At 44.4% G+C, this 17171-nt stretch overlaps 2 protein-coding genes across 6 annotated transcripts in view; one reads left to right on the forward strand and one right to left on the reverse strand.

The window, feature by feature from the left end:
* Positions 1-446: 446 nt before the first annotated feature.
* Csrp3 (cysteine and glycine rich protein 3) lies at positions 447-10561 on the forward strand. 4 transcript variants are annotated; one of them, XM_032896013.1, is made up of 6 exons: positions 476-587; positions 5280-5448; positions 6406-6425; positions 7044-7153; positions 8258-8351; positions 10260-10404. In XM_032896013.1, exons 1-6 carry the CDS (start codon positions 476-478, stop codon positions 10334-10336), a joined length of 582 nt encoding a protein of 193 aa, XP_032751904.1. In that variant the 3' UTR covers positions 10337-10404. The 4 variants fall into 4 exon arrangements, with proteins under 4 accessions (XP_032751903.1, XP_032751904.1, XP_032751905.1 ...); XM_032896014.1 differs by having other exon boundaries at positions 7044-7135; XM_032896012.1 differs by lacking the exon at positions 6406-6425 and having other exon boundaries at positions 447-587; positions 7021-7153; positions 10260-10561.
* A 3576-nt stretch (positions 10562-14137) lies between these two features.
* The window catches only part of Zdhhc13 (zinc finger DHHC-type palmitoyltransferase 13), a 31996-nt gene continuing 28962 nt past the window's right edge, over positions 14138-17171 (reverse strand). For both annotated transcript variants that reach the window (XM_032893548.1, XM_032893549.1), the window contains exons 15-16: positions 17025-17122; positions 14138-14702 (exon numbers count right to left, since the gene is read on the reverse strand). In XM_032893548.1, the coding sequence (XP_032749439.1) occupies positions 14564-14702; positions 17025-17122 (237 nt within the window). In that variant the 3' untranslated portion in view covers positions 14138-14563. The remainder of the gene's footprint in view (positions 14703-17024; positions 17123-17171) is intronic.

Raw genomic sequence — 17171 nt, forward strand, 5'->3', positions numbered from 1 at the left:
TATTCCAAACCAGAACCCTCACTGTATCTATACAGATTTAAGGTGGTCAGGGTAGAGTTGAGCCGCCAAGAACATGTCGTGTTCAGAAGCTAAGCCCACTTCCGATGTGATAACTTTCAAACTTCAGATGACGAAATGTAGTATTAGCATACAATTTTATGTGCATAAGACTAGAAGTCTATTCCTTCTAGTAACCCTGGGAGATACACAGGGACAGATGTCTCTGGCATTTAACAAAGGGGGGGGGGCTGAGCTGATTTGATAAATAGATTTCTCAAAGCCTTCAGGATCTGAACCTATTTGTTGAGGGTGGCCATTTGTTGAATGAGCGAATGAGAGAGTGACTGAATGAACCAGGCTGTCCCCTGGTCCTCAGAACACTGTACTTCTAGGTCAGTTTCCCCTTGATATCATCTAAACCTAGGATATTTGCTTTATATCCTCTTAGATTGACCTTGGCCCCTGAGTCTTCACCATGCCGAACTGGGGTGGAGGTGCAAAATGTGGAGCCTGCGACAAGACGGTTTACCATGCAGAAGAAATCCAGTGCAATGGGAGGAGCTTCCACAAGACCTGCTTCCACTGCAGTGAGTTGGACAGACCCTATGGGGATGGGGGCACGGGTGCCACAGGGGGCTTCAGAGTTCTCATTTAGTCCTACTACTGTCTGTCAGTGGCTCCCATGCTGTGGGCAGCATGTAGGAACATGGCCAGAAAGCTGTGAGAAATGCTACCAGTGGACTGCACGAGGATCAGGCGTAGCGCTCCCTCGAGCACTTTCTCTAGCCCTGCACCAGTTCAGTGGCGCTCTCACCAAGCTCAAAGTCAGGACAAGTGGGTCTGGCCCTGCTCTCTGTGACATTTTCCAAAGTGTGATTTAGCAGAGAAAGGAAACTAACAGTTGTCTGGAGCCAAATTAGATGTGACCCTTTGCGTGGTTCCGGTCAGCTGTCAGCAAAGGCAGCTGTGGTTGGTCTTCCCCAAGAAAAGACTTAGGTCAGGCAGTGGGCAGCGATTCCATTTGCATAAATGTTGGGCTTAGGCACAGGAACTCCTTGAAGGAACTCTTTACCAACAGCTGCTAGACAGATTTACAAATGCCTGAACTGGGGGAGCTCCGAGCTACTGTGTACCCGAGGGTCTGTCACGTGACTTTGGTCAGGTCATTTCTCCTCTCTAATCCCAGGTGGCAAGTAGAGCGAGGGCTAAGGGATAGTGCTTAGTTCTTTTCTGGGAGAGATGGGCTATGGCTTTGAGATAACCACTTACTGTCTCTGCTTCTAGGTTAAAGCTTTTGATAGCTCCCAGGCTAGCTTTGTTCAGTATCTGGCAGGATCCATTAGCCGGGTCAGCTCTAACCCTTATGTCCCACCCTAGTGGTTGCAAACAGAACTTCAGTGCCCAAGTTCCAAGTATGAGGGTGGGAGCTATATACTCCAAGGGCATCTGCCAGAAACACTGACATGCTGTGTTCTCAGCTGCAGTTCTGTGGTCCTCCCCTTCTTAGCAAACATATTTATAGAGGAAAAGAAGGGTTTGTGACTAGGTTGATAAGCTTCCTGATACTTTGGGTTTTAATGATGGGCAATTATCTTTTAAGTCTTATACATCCCTCATATCCATGCATCGTTTACAACTATCGAGAACTTATTTTCCATTCCACAAGCCTTTTGATATTTCTCCAAAACCAGCTAGTGTTCTTTAAAGTAGAGTTGGTAAGAACACTGGAATTAAACCAATGGTAAGGTTTGAGTCTAGACTTTTCCATTCACTGTGTCACTTGGGAAGTTGTTTTACCATGGTGGGCCTCAGTTTCTCTATCTATAAGATGAAAATGGATTTTTTGATGGTTTGTTATAGGAGAAAGCTGGGGCCCTATAGCTGGAAATTCATCCTTCCAGCTTTTGTCTTGCTTTTGTTGATTAATTTTGATGCTGGCATAGGAAGTGGAGTGGATGGAAGCTTCTCACTGGGGATTGTCTTGACTTCTGCCAAGACAGATGATGGCTATACTCAATGGAGCCACAGAAGGCTTTGAGCACTTGATAGCCTATCCCGTTTGCCCCCAGCCCATAGGTGGATGAGAGAGGAGCAGTGTGAGCTTCAGTTGTGTGGCAGAGGGCTCTGGGGAGAGGCACAGATTTCTATATTATCTCCAAGAAGTTAGCTAGATTCCAGCCAAGTGTCAGTTTATCCTATCAGTGTTGTTCTTACTTCTAGATAGACTCCAGCACTAACTGAGTCCTCTACTTTAATCTCTCCATATGGTTATATGTTACATATAAACCATAAGACATTACATAGTACTCACCCTGTAACCATATATGTAACATTCCATACTAGTCATCATTTTATAAGTATACCGATAAGGAACTGGGTAAAATCAATGTTGAAATATCTCATTTAACACAAAATATATGAGATATTTGTCCAATATATGCCTCATTACTCATTTCTTTTAGTGTTCTCACTGTTTGAAGTTGGGTGTGATTTTGTGAGCATGATAATCTATCACACATAGCTGTTGCCATGGTACTGGACAGCACAGTTTTCTACTGCTGTGTACAAAAGTTCTTCAGGGGTCAGAAGGGGGACAGCTGGATGGTTTAGTGGGTAAAGGGTGTTTGCTGCCAAGACTGATGATGACCTGAATTCAATCCCTGGGATGCATATGGCAGAAGGAAAGAAACAATTCCTTCAGATTAACACACACACACACACACACACACACACACACACACACACACACACACAGAGAGAGAGAGAGAGAGAGAGAGAGAGAGAGAGAGAGAGAGAGAGAGAGAGAGAGAAAAATATAATAACATGCTTTTAAAAAGCTCTTTGGAAGCCAGAATTGGCCAGTACCTGTGAGGTTTTCTTTACAAGCTGTCATGGAGAGCTGAGAGGTAGAACTAGGTAAATCACAGGAAGTAAGGTCAGTGCCAGTTCTAAAATTCAATGCTGTGTACCAGAGGAAGTCACTGATATCTTATGACAAGTAAATTCACTCCATCAGTCACTCATCAGACATGCAGACCTGGGCCCTCTGTTGCGGTCTGGACATGTTAAGTTAGAACATCTCTATCTTCTGGAATTCAGCATCTAAACCATTAGCAAATATGTTAGCAACTGTGGAGGGTGGAAACCGATGGCAGCAAGATCAGACAAGGGTCTCATCCTTTTATGCCTCAGTGTAAGACATTTCCCCTAAATTACTCTTCAAAGAAAAAGAAATCTGGTCTTTATTCAAAGCATTTAAAAGTCTCTCATGCTATTGGAAACTCTCTCAATGACTTAATTATTTTTAATTTTTTGCAAAGATTTTTAGCCAATAGGTACTTGAATGAATTCTCTCCCATACTCCCATCTTCCAAGCTCTACAACCTTTAGCCCCTGGCCCATTCTACTTCATTGGCAATCTCAGCTCCTTCTTTCATCCTGTCTCAATTGCACGATTTTATAACAACAAAGCAAATCACTTTAGAAATACATTATTAACCTGCCACAACCTCACCTGGGCCAAACTGCTTACAAAGCCCACTTGGAGAAATTGTTGTTTTAAAGAAACGATTAGAAGGAATACGCATGACTTATTATTTCTCAGGTTATGATCTCACTTAAAGACCATTGCTATAAGCACTTAGTGGTCACTATTGCAAAGCGCTATAGCGTTTCATTGAGTTGTGGAAACATTTTTTTAAAGATTTTTATTTATTTTATGTATGTGAGTACAGTGTTGCTGTTCTCAGACACACCAGAAGAGGGCATCAGATTTCATTACAGATGGCTGTGATCCACCATGTGGTTGCTGGGAATTGAACTCAGAACCTCTGGAAGAGCAGACAGTGCTCTTAACCGCTGAGCCATCTCTCCAGCCTGAGTTGTGGAAATTCTTTACACTTTACACTGCCTATGTGTTACGGCGGATAAGAGGCTGTACGTGTTGAGATTGTTTGCATACTGTAGCCTCCTGGTCAGGGGACAAAGAAGGGCTGCCTGTCAAGGGCTCGGATATCGAGCTAAGTGAACATGAGCTGTTCGGAGATGTACAGTCAGCTGTCTCAGAAATGAGGGGCTGAAAGGAGGAGGCCAAGAAACAATGGAGTTTGTGTGAGATAAGGAACAAATAGCGTTTCCAAGTCAGTTTACTCTTCATGTGTATTATTAAGTATTATTAGATGATTTAACATTTTCATTTGCATCTCTAAAACCCCCTCAGGGTTGCTTGTATAACTCAACAGTAGACAGCTTGGCTAGTATGCCTGAGGCCCTCAGTTAAATTCCTAACACCATACGCAGACATGCACACACGCAATCACGCACAAAGCCCTTTCAAGTTTGAAAAACAAATACTTTTGAAAACTTCATCTTGGATTAGTTACCTTATATTTGGAGACAAATGACACGAGGTGAGTAGTACACAGTGACCAGGCAGCTTGAGCCAATGGGAGACTGAGGGGACCAGTGAGCCACCTGTGTCCCTTCCTCCCCACCCCTAATTCCACAGTGTTCTTCAGAAACTTTGATGAAGGACGGTGATGGTGCATGCCTTTAATCCTAACACTTAGAAGGCAGAGGCAGGTCAATCTCTGTGAGTTCAAGGCTAGCCTGGTCTACAGAGCTAACTCCATGACAACTAAGGCTACAAAAAGAAATCCTGTCTCAAAAAATAACAAATGTCTATCTATCTATCTATCTATCTATCTATCTATCTATCTATCTATCTATCTATCTATCTATCTATCTATCTAGACGGATAGATACTTTGGTCCCTAAAGACAGACAGACAGACAGATAGACAGATGGATAGATACTTTGGTCCCTATAGATAGATAGATAGATAGATAGATAGATAGACAGACAGACAGATGGATAGATACTTTGGTCCCTATAGATAGATAGATAGATAGATAGATAGATAGATAGATAGATAGACAGACAGACAGACAGACAGACAGGTAGATAGATACTTTGGTCCCTACCCCCTAACTTCCCTGACACCATTCAGCATGATTCACTTGTTGGTCAGAAGCCCTGTTGTGAGAAGGTCCAAGGCTACATCCTTTGGTGGCAGTGTTTTCTGCCCCTTTTCCAGTTGGGTAGGCCAAACATAGCTTGCCTTTTCTCTAAACCCCTTTCCTCATCTGCAAAAACAAGGGCTCTCTTGAGAGTGACTTGGGACAAATTCTCTGGCTATTTCTGGGACACTGAGCATCAGGTACAGAAGAGAGGGATGGGGAGCTCAACTCTAACTCCCTGACTTTTCCTTTTCTCTGCAGTGGCCTGCAGGAAGGCTCTGGACAGCACCACAGTGGCAGCTCATGAGTCAGAGATCTACTGTAAGGTCTGCTATGGGCGCAAGTATGGCCCCAAGGGGATCGGGTTTGGACAAGGCGCTGGCTGCCTCAGCACAGACACCGGCGAGCACCTTGGCCTGCAGTTCCAACAGTAAGTTACTGCCATGCTTCTTGGTTCTCTGTGACTCTCCAATTATCAAGATGGTTCATTCTGTTTCCATAGCAACATTTTCCAGAAGTGGGAGAATGGACTCTATTGTTGACTTGCCAACAATAGGAACGCTCGGTCTGACCAACTCCTAACAATGTGTTGTCTCTCTGGAGACTTTCTTTAAATTATTTGTCTTTCTAAAGGGCAATTACTTTTACATGATGGTTCTTGGTTTGCATGTCAAGAGAAAACTAAGACTGTACAGATGTTTCATTATTTGGCCTTTGTAAACTGCACGGAGTCTCTTTTCTTCACCCCTGAGAGCTTCTGTGTAAATCACATAAATGCAGCAGGAAAGCAATGGTCCTCTGTGTGCTCGCTATTAACGATTTCTTTCTTAGGCTGTAAGATGAGTAATGTTTGCAATGCAAGGGGAAGGGTCTGGGGATGAGCCTCTGAAGGAAAGAATCAATTCTAATGCTTTGTCAGGCCTCCTTGATTGTCCGCAGCCCATACAGTGCAGATGCTCCCCATCCCCAACACAACCCGAAGGGTGTGGGAAATCACAATGGCCACTGCCGGCTCAGTCTCCATCCCCAATCCTCGAATTCACTATTGATCACCACTGACCACCATCCAGAACTGAAAACAGTCTTATGGGGCTGATCTCCTATGGTGATTAGCCAGAAAGATTAGCTCAACTGTGCAAGCCCCTCAGAGAGCACTTTGTCATTTGGTGTCTTAAGAAGAGAATCATCTACTATAGAACCTGGAAAAGTCTTGGGATGTGTGCTCACTGCTAAAAGGGATCTCCCCACCCCTTTATTTTTTCTCATTACTCTCCATCCCAGCTGGAGACCTTTTGTTAAAGACAAGGGTGTGATGCCAGCTGCACTCTCTGTCTTGCATCATTTAAAGTCCATTTTCTGCCATAGGGAAAACAGTGGAAAGTCTTAGGGGACCAGGGTTTCTTCCTAGCTCCACCAGCAGGAGATGCTGACTCTTACTGTCTGTTGGTCCCTCTCTTCCCATTATCCATACCCACTTCAAACACCGGTAAGTCTCAGGGGACACCAAATGTAAGGGAACATCAAAGAGTACATATGCAGGGCGTGGAATCTTTCTTCTATTTTGGATACTGCTCTGAAGGGGACGGCAACTTTGAGATGAATAAGAAGAGGTCAATTGGAGTTATAGGTAACAGATTTCACCACTCAGATAATCAGCTGGCTCCATGATTGTACAGAAAAATCTGAGGAACAAAGCAAACCAACAAGTGCACAGCAATAGCAACACATGAACGTGTACAGAACACTCACCAACGTGTGAAAGCAAAGGTGTAAAACCATTCAAACTGACCCACATTGGCCCACCCGCACCGACAGAGGCTGTGTTCAGTGCTGTAACGCAGTCATCATTCTTAACCTGCTCAACAACTGGGACAGGTCCCATGACTACCCCCACTTTCCAGATGAAGAGAAAGAGGCACAGTACAGTGAGGTATGTCACACGAGACACAATTTTTATAGTGTGTGCCGAGGAGGGTCTTCATTTAATTTATGCTTCCTTCAGATCCCCAAAGCCGGCACGTGCAGCCACCACGAGCAACCCTTCCAAGTTCTCTGCGAAGTTTGGAGAATCAGAGAAGTGCCCACGCTGCGGAAAGTCGGTATACGCTGCCGAGAAGGTCATGGGAGGTGGCAAGGTGAGGATGTTTGGATGAGCCAAATCTCAGATTCTCCACTTGGTTTGTGGGAGAATTGAAAGTGGGGACTGTGGGTGGGGGCCACAGCCTTCATCCTCCTTAGCTCCCACAACCTGTTTAGAAACCACACATTTCCTAGTTTCGTGATTGTTACCTAGTGCTCTTTGAGAACTACAACTAGTACACTTTGTCGCCATAAGAATTAGTGTACTGGGGGTGGGGAAGGCATACTCTTATCTTCATGGACACAAAGGTGCAAATGTCCTTCTTCCTCCCCCTATAATTCTGTGCCCACTCCCTCTGGAGGTGTCTGGTCTGGAAATCCACCAGCACTGTCTACCTCAGGCTGATTTCTGCTACCACACAAGTTTACTCGTACATGTCCTGGCGTGTGGGAAAGTCATCAAGCATACACAGAAATGTGACTGCCCTGAGGATTCTGTTTCAAGCCTGAAGTCAGGGTGTTCACCAAAGAAACTGGACCTGGGTGGAGGGTGTGTTAATTCTAAATATGGAGAGGGGAGCCTTGAAGGAATCTAACTTGAAGCTTAGGGCTGTTCCCACACAAAGACCAGCCATTTGTAGACACACAAGAACCAATGGGCCGTGCCTGACCAGACAATGATGTGAGAGAGAGAGAGAGAGAGAGAGAGCTAAGCCTTGCACTTCTCTGCCATCATAGTTACAGACAGTGAAAACAAGATTGGCTTTGCCTGAGTAACTGTCCGGTTCCTCACCTCTCACTTTCTGGAAGTTCATATTTAATATAAACATCACCACTGCCTATCGGACAAGTCTTTCTTAACTAGTTTGTCCCCTGGACCTCAGTCACTCTGGGGAAACCCTTTTCTATTGAGTTTATTTTGAAGAATCACACATTCAAATCGTCATTATAAATCCACTGGCAGGGTTCTAAGAATTTCTGGATGTAGCCATCACATCTTATTTTCCTGAAACTCCTGGGATTATTAGTTGAGGGTCCCCTTACATAAGAGAAAGGCCAGGGCAGTGGTGCTGCTTTGTGTGCTGCTGGCCAGTGGACTTGAAACGGAACCACAGTGTGATGCTTGCCTCCCTGATAAATAACCCTCTTGTGACCCCCAGCCCTGGCACAAGACCTGCTTTCGCTGCGCCATCTGTGGGAAAAGCCTGGAGTCCACAAATGTCACTGACAAGGATGGGGAGCTTTATTGCAAAGGTAAGTGGTTGTACGGACCTTCTTGAGGCCTGTTTTCCTAAAGGTCTGAGGAGAGGGGAAGGTGCCTAGTGCCTAGGTCTACCAGGAATCACGATGCTCAGCTTGGCAGTTTGGGCTCTTGGAAGGAAGCAATACCACCAAAGGAAAATGGTTATAGCCACTGGTCCCAGCTCTGGGCTTCCCTACTGGAAGTCTGCAGACGTTCTGGGGTTCAGGACCACAGGTACCTGGAAGGGAGATGAGGAAAAGTGGTGTCCTGCCTTAGGCCTAGACAAACAGCATGGTAATCCTTTAGAAAACCCAAGCATCTTTCTTTTCGTGGGAGACAGATGGGGCGCCTGACTGAGGGGAAGGTCACCCTGTCTCATCTGTATGCCTCTCTCCCCTCCTGACATCTGTTTCTGATGTTGCAAGTCACTTAGCAAACACAGGTACCAAACTATCTTTTGTCCTGATTCTTGTAGCCTGCCCCTCAATCTCTGCCACAATCCCTTGATCCTGTCAGAGATGACAAGGCCTAGCTCCCTCCTGACACCTAGTAAAGCAAGAACATACTAGGGGGCAAAGTTAATTTGTCCTCAACCCTGCAGGATCTCTATTTTGCAGCTCAGAGAAACATCATCACCTAATGACAATGTTCAAAGGCTTGTGATGGGCAGACAGGAGAGAGTATGTGGGTTGGGTGTGTGTTGAGGGGTAAAGAGGGATTGCTAATTGAGGCAAAGTACCAGGAATGGCAGCATATACCTATAATCCCCACACTGGGATGGATGGCAGAAGCAAATAGATAGTAAGTTAAAGGCTAGGATGGCTTACACAACTGTCTCAAACAGACCTCAAAACCATAGATTGCCAAAACTTTGTCCATGATGACACTGGGCAGGAACTGCATGCTGTCTAACAGCTATAACACACACAAACACACCCATACGCACACACACACACACACACACACACACACACACACACACACACACACACACACACACTTTACATTCCTATCGCAGCACCCCCTCTTTTTCTCATGATCCCCTCATCACACAGCCCCTCCCCCATCTCCCCTTCCCTTCTCCTCTGAGAAGGGAGAGGCCCCACTCTGGGTATCACCCCACCTTGGCACATCAAGTCACAGCAGGATTAGGAACATTCTCTCCCATTGAGGCTAGAGAGGGGGCTCAGTTAGGGGGATATGATTCAAGGTAGGCAACAGAGACACAGATAGCCCCTCCTGTAGTTGTTGGGGTCCTGAAGACCAAGCTGCACATCTGCTACGGATGTGTGGGAGTCTAGGTTAATTGACTTTGTTGGTCTTTTTGTGGAGGTCCTATCCCCTTCAGGGCCATTGATCAACCTCCACAAGACTCCCAGAGCTCTGTCTAATATTTGGTTGTGGTTCTCTATGTCCATTTCCAATATCTATCTATCTATCTATCTATCTATCTATCTATCTATCTATCTATCTATCTATCTATCTATCTATCATCCATCCATCCTATCTATCTATCCATCTATCTATGGATATAGATATAGAAATATTTGTGCTTGAAGGGGAATCTGGTTGTGGGAAGGGGCCTCCCAGGAAGAGAAACAGCAACCTCTTCGGAAGGACATTATAGTACAGTACAGGATCTGTAAGCATTTCTGACTGCCTGGAGGGCATGGCAGGGTAGAAGGCTGGGCAGGCAATTCTAGCTGGTTCGTGTGGACTATTGTACCAGAAAGTGTCAGTAACACCGTGAAGTGCAAAGACGTAAGCGAAGACTATTAGCAAATCTAAATACAGCTTTGTTTTTTTAAAAGCCAAATTTACCCAATGGTTACCACTGGCAAGTAAAAAGAATGATGTTCAGGAGTGACCTAAAATAGCAATGCTAATCAATATATTCTCTCTTATTTTCTGGTTCGCAGTTTGCTATGCCAAAAATTTTGGCCCCACAGGCATTGGGTTTGGAGGGCTTACACACCAAGTGGAAAAGAAGGAGTGAAACGGCGTGCTTTCTCGCAGCCCTGCTAGTCAACAGCAGGGCCGAGTGACCCCATAGATGTAGCTTGGCCCCGCAGCCTCCTTTGTAGCTGGACAGCATTTCTCTTCAGAAGCAGTCATAGGCTGCCTGACGTAACAAGAGACCACCGGAAATGGAATCTGCAAAAGATGCTTCGTTATTTACTATTTTGGGGGGTTGGGAGAGACAATAAACATTTTAATGGTACCATCTCTCTGTCTCCTTTGCAGAGAGGGGAAGGCTTGGGGCAGGGAGGGGGAGAAAGAGGGAGGGAGAGAGGGAGGGAGGGAGAAAAAGGGGAGGGAGAGACGGGGGGGAGAGAGAGAGAGAGAGAGGAGGGAGAGACAGATAGACATACATACATACATACATACAGACAGACAGACAGACAGACAGACAGACTAGTTTTTAAAACCAGCTGCAAAGGATGAATTTCAGTGTTAGATATGAGAAGAGATGGGAAAAAGAGGCAAAGGAAGATGGTGTCCCAGTGTTTAGTACGGAAGCATCTTCTCTTCCTCATACCTGAGGGAAGAAATAGGAGGTCTCAGAAATAGAGAATATGAAAGCCAATTCTCAGAGGAAAAGCAAAGCTAATAGAAGGACTGAAAGGTTGATCCTTCAGTCCTATCTTGGGCTTTCCAAAGTTGTGGAAATTGGGAAATAAGAGCAAGACTTGGCCTATGGTCCTGTTACAAACGACAGGAAGATGGTCTTCTCTTATTCTATCTCTTATTCTTTGGGGTTTAGCAAGTTTCTTAAACTTCTCTTACGTCAAATTGCTAGCCTCACTAATGAAACGCAGCCAATTAGACACATCTTTCTCTGCTTCTTTGGTGGCTTGAATCTTTAAGCAACCACAGCATTTTCCCTACCTCTCTGCAATTCCTTAATTACCTGGAAAGCAAATAAAAAGCATAAATCTCTTGATTAAAAAGCTATGAACTCTAGGCAAACCCATCAGTTTCTCCATGCTCCAAGTTCCATGGAAGGCTGTCTTCAAAACAGCCGTGTTAGGGTGGTGGCGCATGACTTTAATCACAGCACTTGGGAAGTACAGGCAGACAAATCTCTTGAGTCTGGTCTACAGAATGAGTTTCTGGACAGCCAGAGCTACAAGGAAAAACCCTGTCTCAAAAAAACAAAACAAAACAATGTCCCTGCTCCAACCCCAACAACAACGAAACCCACACAGTCATTTACCTTATGTAGGGCAGGTTTCTCTGTGGATTCTAAGAGCGATGTACATTTTGGCTTGTCACAGACTCCAGGCTTTGCTCAGGAGACAGAGTTACATGTGTGCCACAACCGCAGGACAATGCAATTTCCTTTCTCTGCCACAGTTCAGACACAGCCCCACCAAGTATGTCTCCAGGAGATGAAGCTTTGGCCTGCCCCTTATCTTCTCACCCCATTCCTCAAAATTTCTTTGCTTCTGACTCAAGGGTACTTCTAGAACACACCTCTCCATTCCCATTTGGTCTATGCATGAGTTCACGATGGCGTCTGTAATAAAGTACAACAGACTGGGTTGTACCATTGGATAGTTTCTTCTGTGTTGGAGGCCGAAAGACCATAATCAAGGGGTCAACATGGTTGGCTTCTTTTTTAAGTCTCATTCCTTGGCTTATCCAGGCTACCTCTTGTCTTCTCATGGTCTTCCCGGCCAATGTGTCTATGTCCAAAAGCTGGCTTTTATTCTTAGGAAGCCAGAGTGAGCCAAGGCCTATATATATCTTAGGGATATATGACCTGCTCCAACCCTAATTACTTCTTTAAAGGCTTTATCTCCAAATACACTCATATTCTAAGAGACTAGATCCTAGGACTTAACATTCTGGAGAGTAAATAAAAACGCCTATTATATTTGGACCTTCACAAATTAGCCCCAGTCTGGTCCTTCGATTTAGGCTTCACACTACTTTTAGCTACACTCAGATTTAAATCTGTCCTACCGTGCCCTGTACTCTCTACTCACCGTGTCTCTGCTGAAGTTCTTCTTTCTGCTTGAAATTCCTGGAAAATGGAACCCCTCCTTCATCTTCATTCCTTAACCTCACTCTTTTTTTTTTTTTTTTTTTTTTTTATTAACTTGAGTATTTCTTATTTACATTTTGAGTGTTATTCCCTTTCCCGGTTTCGGCAAACATCCCCCCCCCTCCCCTTCCTTATGGGTGTTCCTCCCCATCCTCCCCCATTGCCACCCTCCCCCAACAATCTAGTTCACTGGGGTTCAGTCTTAGCAGGACCCAGGGCTTCCTTCCACTGGTGCTCTTACTAGGATATTCATTGCTATCTATGATGTCAGAGTCCAGGGTCAGTCCATGTATAGTCTTTAGGTAGTGGCTTAGTCCCCGGAAGCTCTGGTTGCTTGGCATTGCCTTAACCTCACTCTTAAATCACCATCCATCAAGCCCAAGTTAAATGCTTTACAAAGTATTTGTCTTCAAGTCCCTGAGCAGATGGACCCACCTCTGAGGAGATGAACTCCCAAAGCCAGTATACAATCTCCTCGCACTGAAATTCCCATTTCTTCTTGCATCCTTGTTAGCACGTGATGCCCTTTCATTTGTAACACTCGACAAGTCAAAGGCACTCCCCAAACATTTGTTGAATGTGGTACAAGAGAACAGAAGCCAGACAAAACAGGACATGCTAGAACTGAAAAGATGTGCAGTAAAGAAACTTAGAAAGAAGTAAACGATTCTCATGGACTCTGGGGTTGTTTGATTCTTGGGCACCCAAATCCACTACATTTCCCAGATTCTTTTGTTACTGTCTGGGACAGATGATGGGGTTTAGATAAGGATGTCCCATCTGCCAATGTTTCTTGAGTCTCCATGCTCTCCACACCTTTAACAGAAGGTTCATTAGATATGGAAACATTCAGTAATGGTGGGTTCAGAACGGAAGGACACTTGCTGAGAGCTAGACAGAACGCAAGAAATGAGCCTTATGTTGCATTTAGACACCAGTACTGAGAATATTTAAAGCCACTGAAGAGATAGTTATCACATTATTCCCTCAACAAATGCACACTTTGAAGCACCAAATTCAGTACAACTAGATTATCCTATCTCCTGTTGCTTTGGTGCCCTGTCCTTTGTAAATGGCACCATTCACAATCTCTTGATAGCATCCACTGAGCCTCTCCTTGGCCTCTAAATTCTGATGTCCTATTGCATTCATCTGAACAGCTTTCAACATTTGCTACCTAGTATAGTTTCGTGTATGTCAGCATTCCCTCTGTCTTCTACAAAGCTCCATGATTACAATAGCTCGAGATTCACTGTGGAATAACTTACAGAGACATGAGATGTACTTTCCATCAGTGAGGACCTGGAATAAGGAGGAAGGAGCGAGGATCCTTGATGAACTGACCAGTGGCCCAGAGTGACACCCGTTCAACAGAACAGCATTGCTCAGGTGTGTACAGGCCATGAGGAGAAACTTACCTTCCCCCCATGACAAGGACTCAAGGAAGGATTCAGTGAGAAAGGTAACTGGGAGAGTTGTGTAAACTACACCAAGAGTTAGGCAGACTCAGCATTCCCTCTAGAACAGGAAATCAGTAGTTACAATCACTAACCGACTGATATTTTAATGGCACTGGGTGAAAATCTAGACAAATATTTAAGACTTCATGTATTCAAAGTCTAAGAGGGGAATTAGGTGAAATACCGCTTACTGGCATCAACAGTAATTTCAACTCATTCCTAATCACTACATCTGTCAACCCATCTTTTCAAGATTCTAAAGATGTTAAGCATTAGAAACTAAGTCTCAAGTATAAAAAATGTTTTTATTAAGTGTGAAAGCAAAACAGATACATCTATTTAAATATTCTTTACATATTTATAGACACAAGAAAGACAAATAACTTATCAAAAATTACAAGTTTAAAGAGTACTATTTTTAAAAAGCCAATATAGTATTTGAAAATACTTTTATCCATAATCAGTGACTATTATGATTTTTTAAAAAGTAACTCATGTTTTGGGGAAAATATTTTCATATTTTTTTAAAAGATGTTGCCAGATTGCTCAGTAACAGGCCGTCTTTCCAGGTCTGACAGAAGGTACACTCTTGCTGAGGACTGCATTCCCAGAGACTTTGACTGTGGGGAGCTGAATATCTCACTTCACTTTCAGATCTCAGAGCACCAGCATAAACAAAAACAAGTCCAAGTGCATTTTGAGGGGCTTTTCTTCATACGGAGCGAAGGACTTTCTCTTTGGCTGGGTGGAAAACCATGGTGTACTGGGATGTCCAATCTATGATACAGGGCTTCACTAAGCCAAAGCAGCCACACTGAAAGAAATCTGCCAGGTTCTGCGTGAATCCGAGGCTATAGAAAAAAGAAGAGAAGACAGAATAGCTCAGCATCTCTTGTGCAGTTCCTGACAAGTGTTCACCCAGACCATAAGCATTCACTGAGCATCTTAGAGGACCTTTGGAAAGGTAAGAGGTGGTCCAGAACCTTAAAGCTGAAACCTAGCTCCATCTGTGGACCTAAATAGCTATTGTGAGGCCCCCGACAGCAGGTCAACAACTCCAATAACATTTCTTCATCACTTCTCTTCACTACCAGTCACTGCCATTACTAAGTTTATTCCTTCTATTCTCTCTGGACTTTATCGGAAAGGTCACATAGGCCAGATTTGTAACCGGGAAGGTGGCCTTTTCCTAAGTTTCTGAATGACGTCCCTGTCCCAGTTCCTTCAGTTTACCTAACACATTGGAGACTATCTTGTCCCATAGAACTCTTAATACATCTACAACCTCTTACTTCCCAAACTCAATCTTTCAAGATACCTCTCTGCCCAGAGGATCCCATCCAACCTCTTTACGTTTGTATTCAAGACAATACTCAATGACACTTTTAAGATTTACTTCCCCAAACCCAGCTCTGTAAACCTTCTACTCCTGTGTCAGCTGTTCTTCCATGACTGAACTGTGAGCCTGTAACACACACTTTCTCACTGTTATCGTTGGCTGACTCTCTAGATCTAACTGCTAGTAACAATCCTTTAGAGTCTGCGTGACTGCAATGATCTTTGGCATCACTTTTTCTCCATCAAATTCCTGAAACAGTTCTATCTTACTCCAGCACAGAAAATACTTAACCTTAATGCACACACCTATGCCCTATCTTTTATGCTAAAGCCAACCTATATTCACCAACTGTGTATGCGCCCCTGGACCACGCTGCTGTTAGAACAGCTCTACCTGAGCATCATGCTGCTATCTGTGAAGGATTAACCTAACCAGGGAATGCCTTTCCAGGAAGAGGGCTATAGGTGCAGAACTGAGTGAGTGACAGTGGAGACATTCTGGGAATCACAGGGTCAAGTTCAAGAAATGTTACTGAGTAAAGCTAACCAGTGGGCAAAGAAGTAAGATCTTGCTTTGGACAGGAATTGGAGGTTAGCCTCAGAGTGACTCTAAGTCCTTAGTTGCTTGTTTTCATGTTCTTATCCTCAGCAAATAAGGCTCAGCTCTCACCTGTGCTGCTCCACGAAAGCGTCTTTAGGCCTCAGACCACCCCTCCTTCTTTCTCTATCAGACCCTGCCTGAAATACATCTCTTCTACCTCTGCCATGAGACTTCCGTACTTTAAGAGCTCCTCTCCACCTTTCTGAGGCAAAGTCTTACATTGTAAGACCTTATGTATATAGTATGACCCTGACTGGCCTGGACATTTCTAGGTAGACCATGATGGCCTCAAGTTCAAGATTCAGCTGCTTCTGCTTCTTGAATGTTGGGATTAGAGGCATGCACCTCTGGCATGCTTCTAGACTTCAATAAAATATTCATTCCCCTAGCTAAACCACTAAGATATAGACGGATGACTGCCAGTCTGAAGAGATGATCGCCAGCTTTACACTACTCTCCAGGCCTGGTCGTAGCCATCTCTTCCCTCCTCCGTAAATCCACACCGTAATCTCAAACCAGTCTCTGATTACTCTGTCTAACAGCCAAACACTAAGACCAGGCTTTGAAACAGACTGCTCATGAGATACGAAGTGAGTGCTCAAATCTCTTGAGGGCTCTGGGTCACTTCTGCCACATGCCCAGCCTCCGAGACACTGATGTAGGTGGCAGGGAGATAAGCTTCAAAGCCTGGTCTTTCACATCACAAGATCAGAGTTCCAAAAAGCACTCTAATTTTCAATAGATTTTACAGAGCCAAAGTTCTAAGGATACATATTCCAAATCTAAAAATGTAGCTTCTCCCTGACCCAGGTGGGCACGTTACAAAGAGAAATAAAAGAATTACTGGGGCAAGGAGGCCATGCTTAATTCTGGCCAGGCACAGTGCCTGATGCTTTCTACAGAGAACCCTGAGGCTAGCTTGTCAGCCACATGCTTAACTATCTCATACTGACTCCTTGCCAGCAACACACAACCTTGTGATCACTTGGTTCAACTGGAGAGTCCCCATCTGGGCAAAACTTCAAAGTAACTTACATTTGCACTGGGTCCAGTAGACTGAATTCCTGACCCCATCAGGCATATGACCTTATCACTGAAAACCTAACCTTTAGGCTTCCAAGAAAGATGGGCTCAGTTCCATGAGGTAGGTTAAAAAAAAAAAATGGAACTGGGTCAGGAAATCAGTAGCTGTGAATCTTCCAAAGACTTGGTGACTAGATCAGAACTCACTTACTTGTATGGTGTTTTCCTGAGGGACAATGTCTGTTTCATGTGCCTGCTTTGCTTTAAGAGGCTGATTCTCTCATGCGAAGTTAGGCCCAGAAATGCGATCTGAAAAAGACGGAGGCAAGTTAAGAATTACAACATCATGGCTCTACCA

Source organism: Rattus rattus, chromosome 2 (assembly GCF_011064425.1).
Source record: "Rattus rattus isolate New Zealand chromosome 2, Rrattus_CSIRO_v1, whole genome shotgun sequence".
Classification (NCBI taxonomy): Eukaryota; Metazoa; Chordata; class Mammalia; order Rodentia; family Muridae; genus Rattus; species Rattus rattus.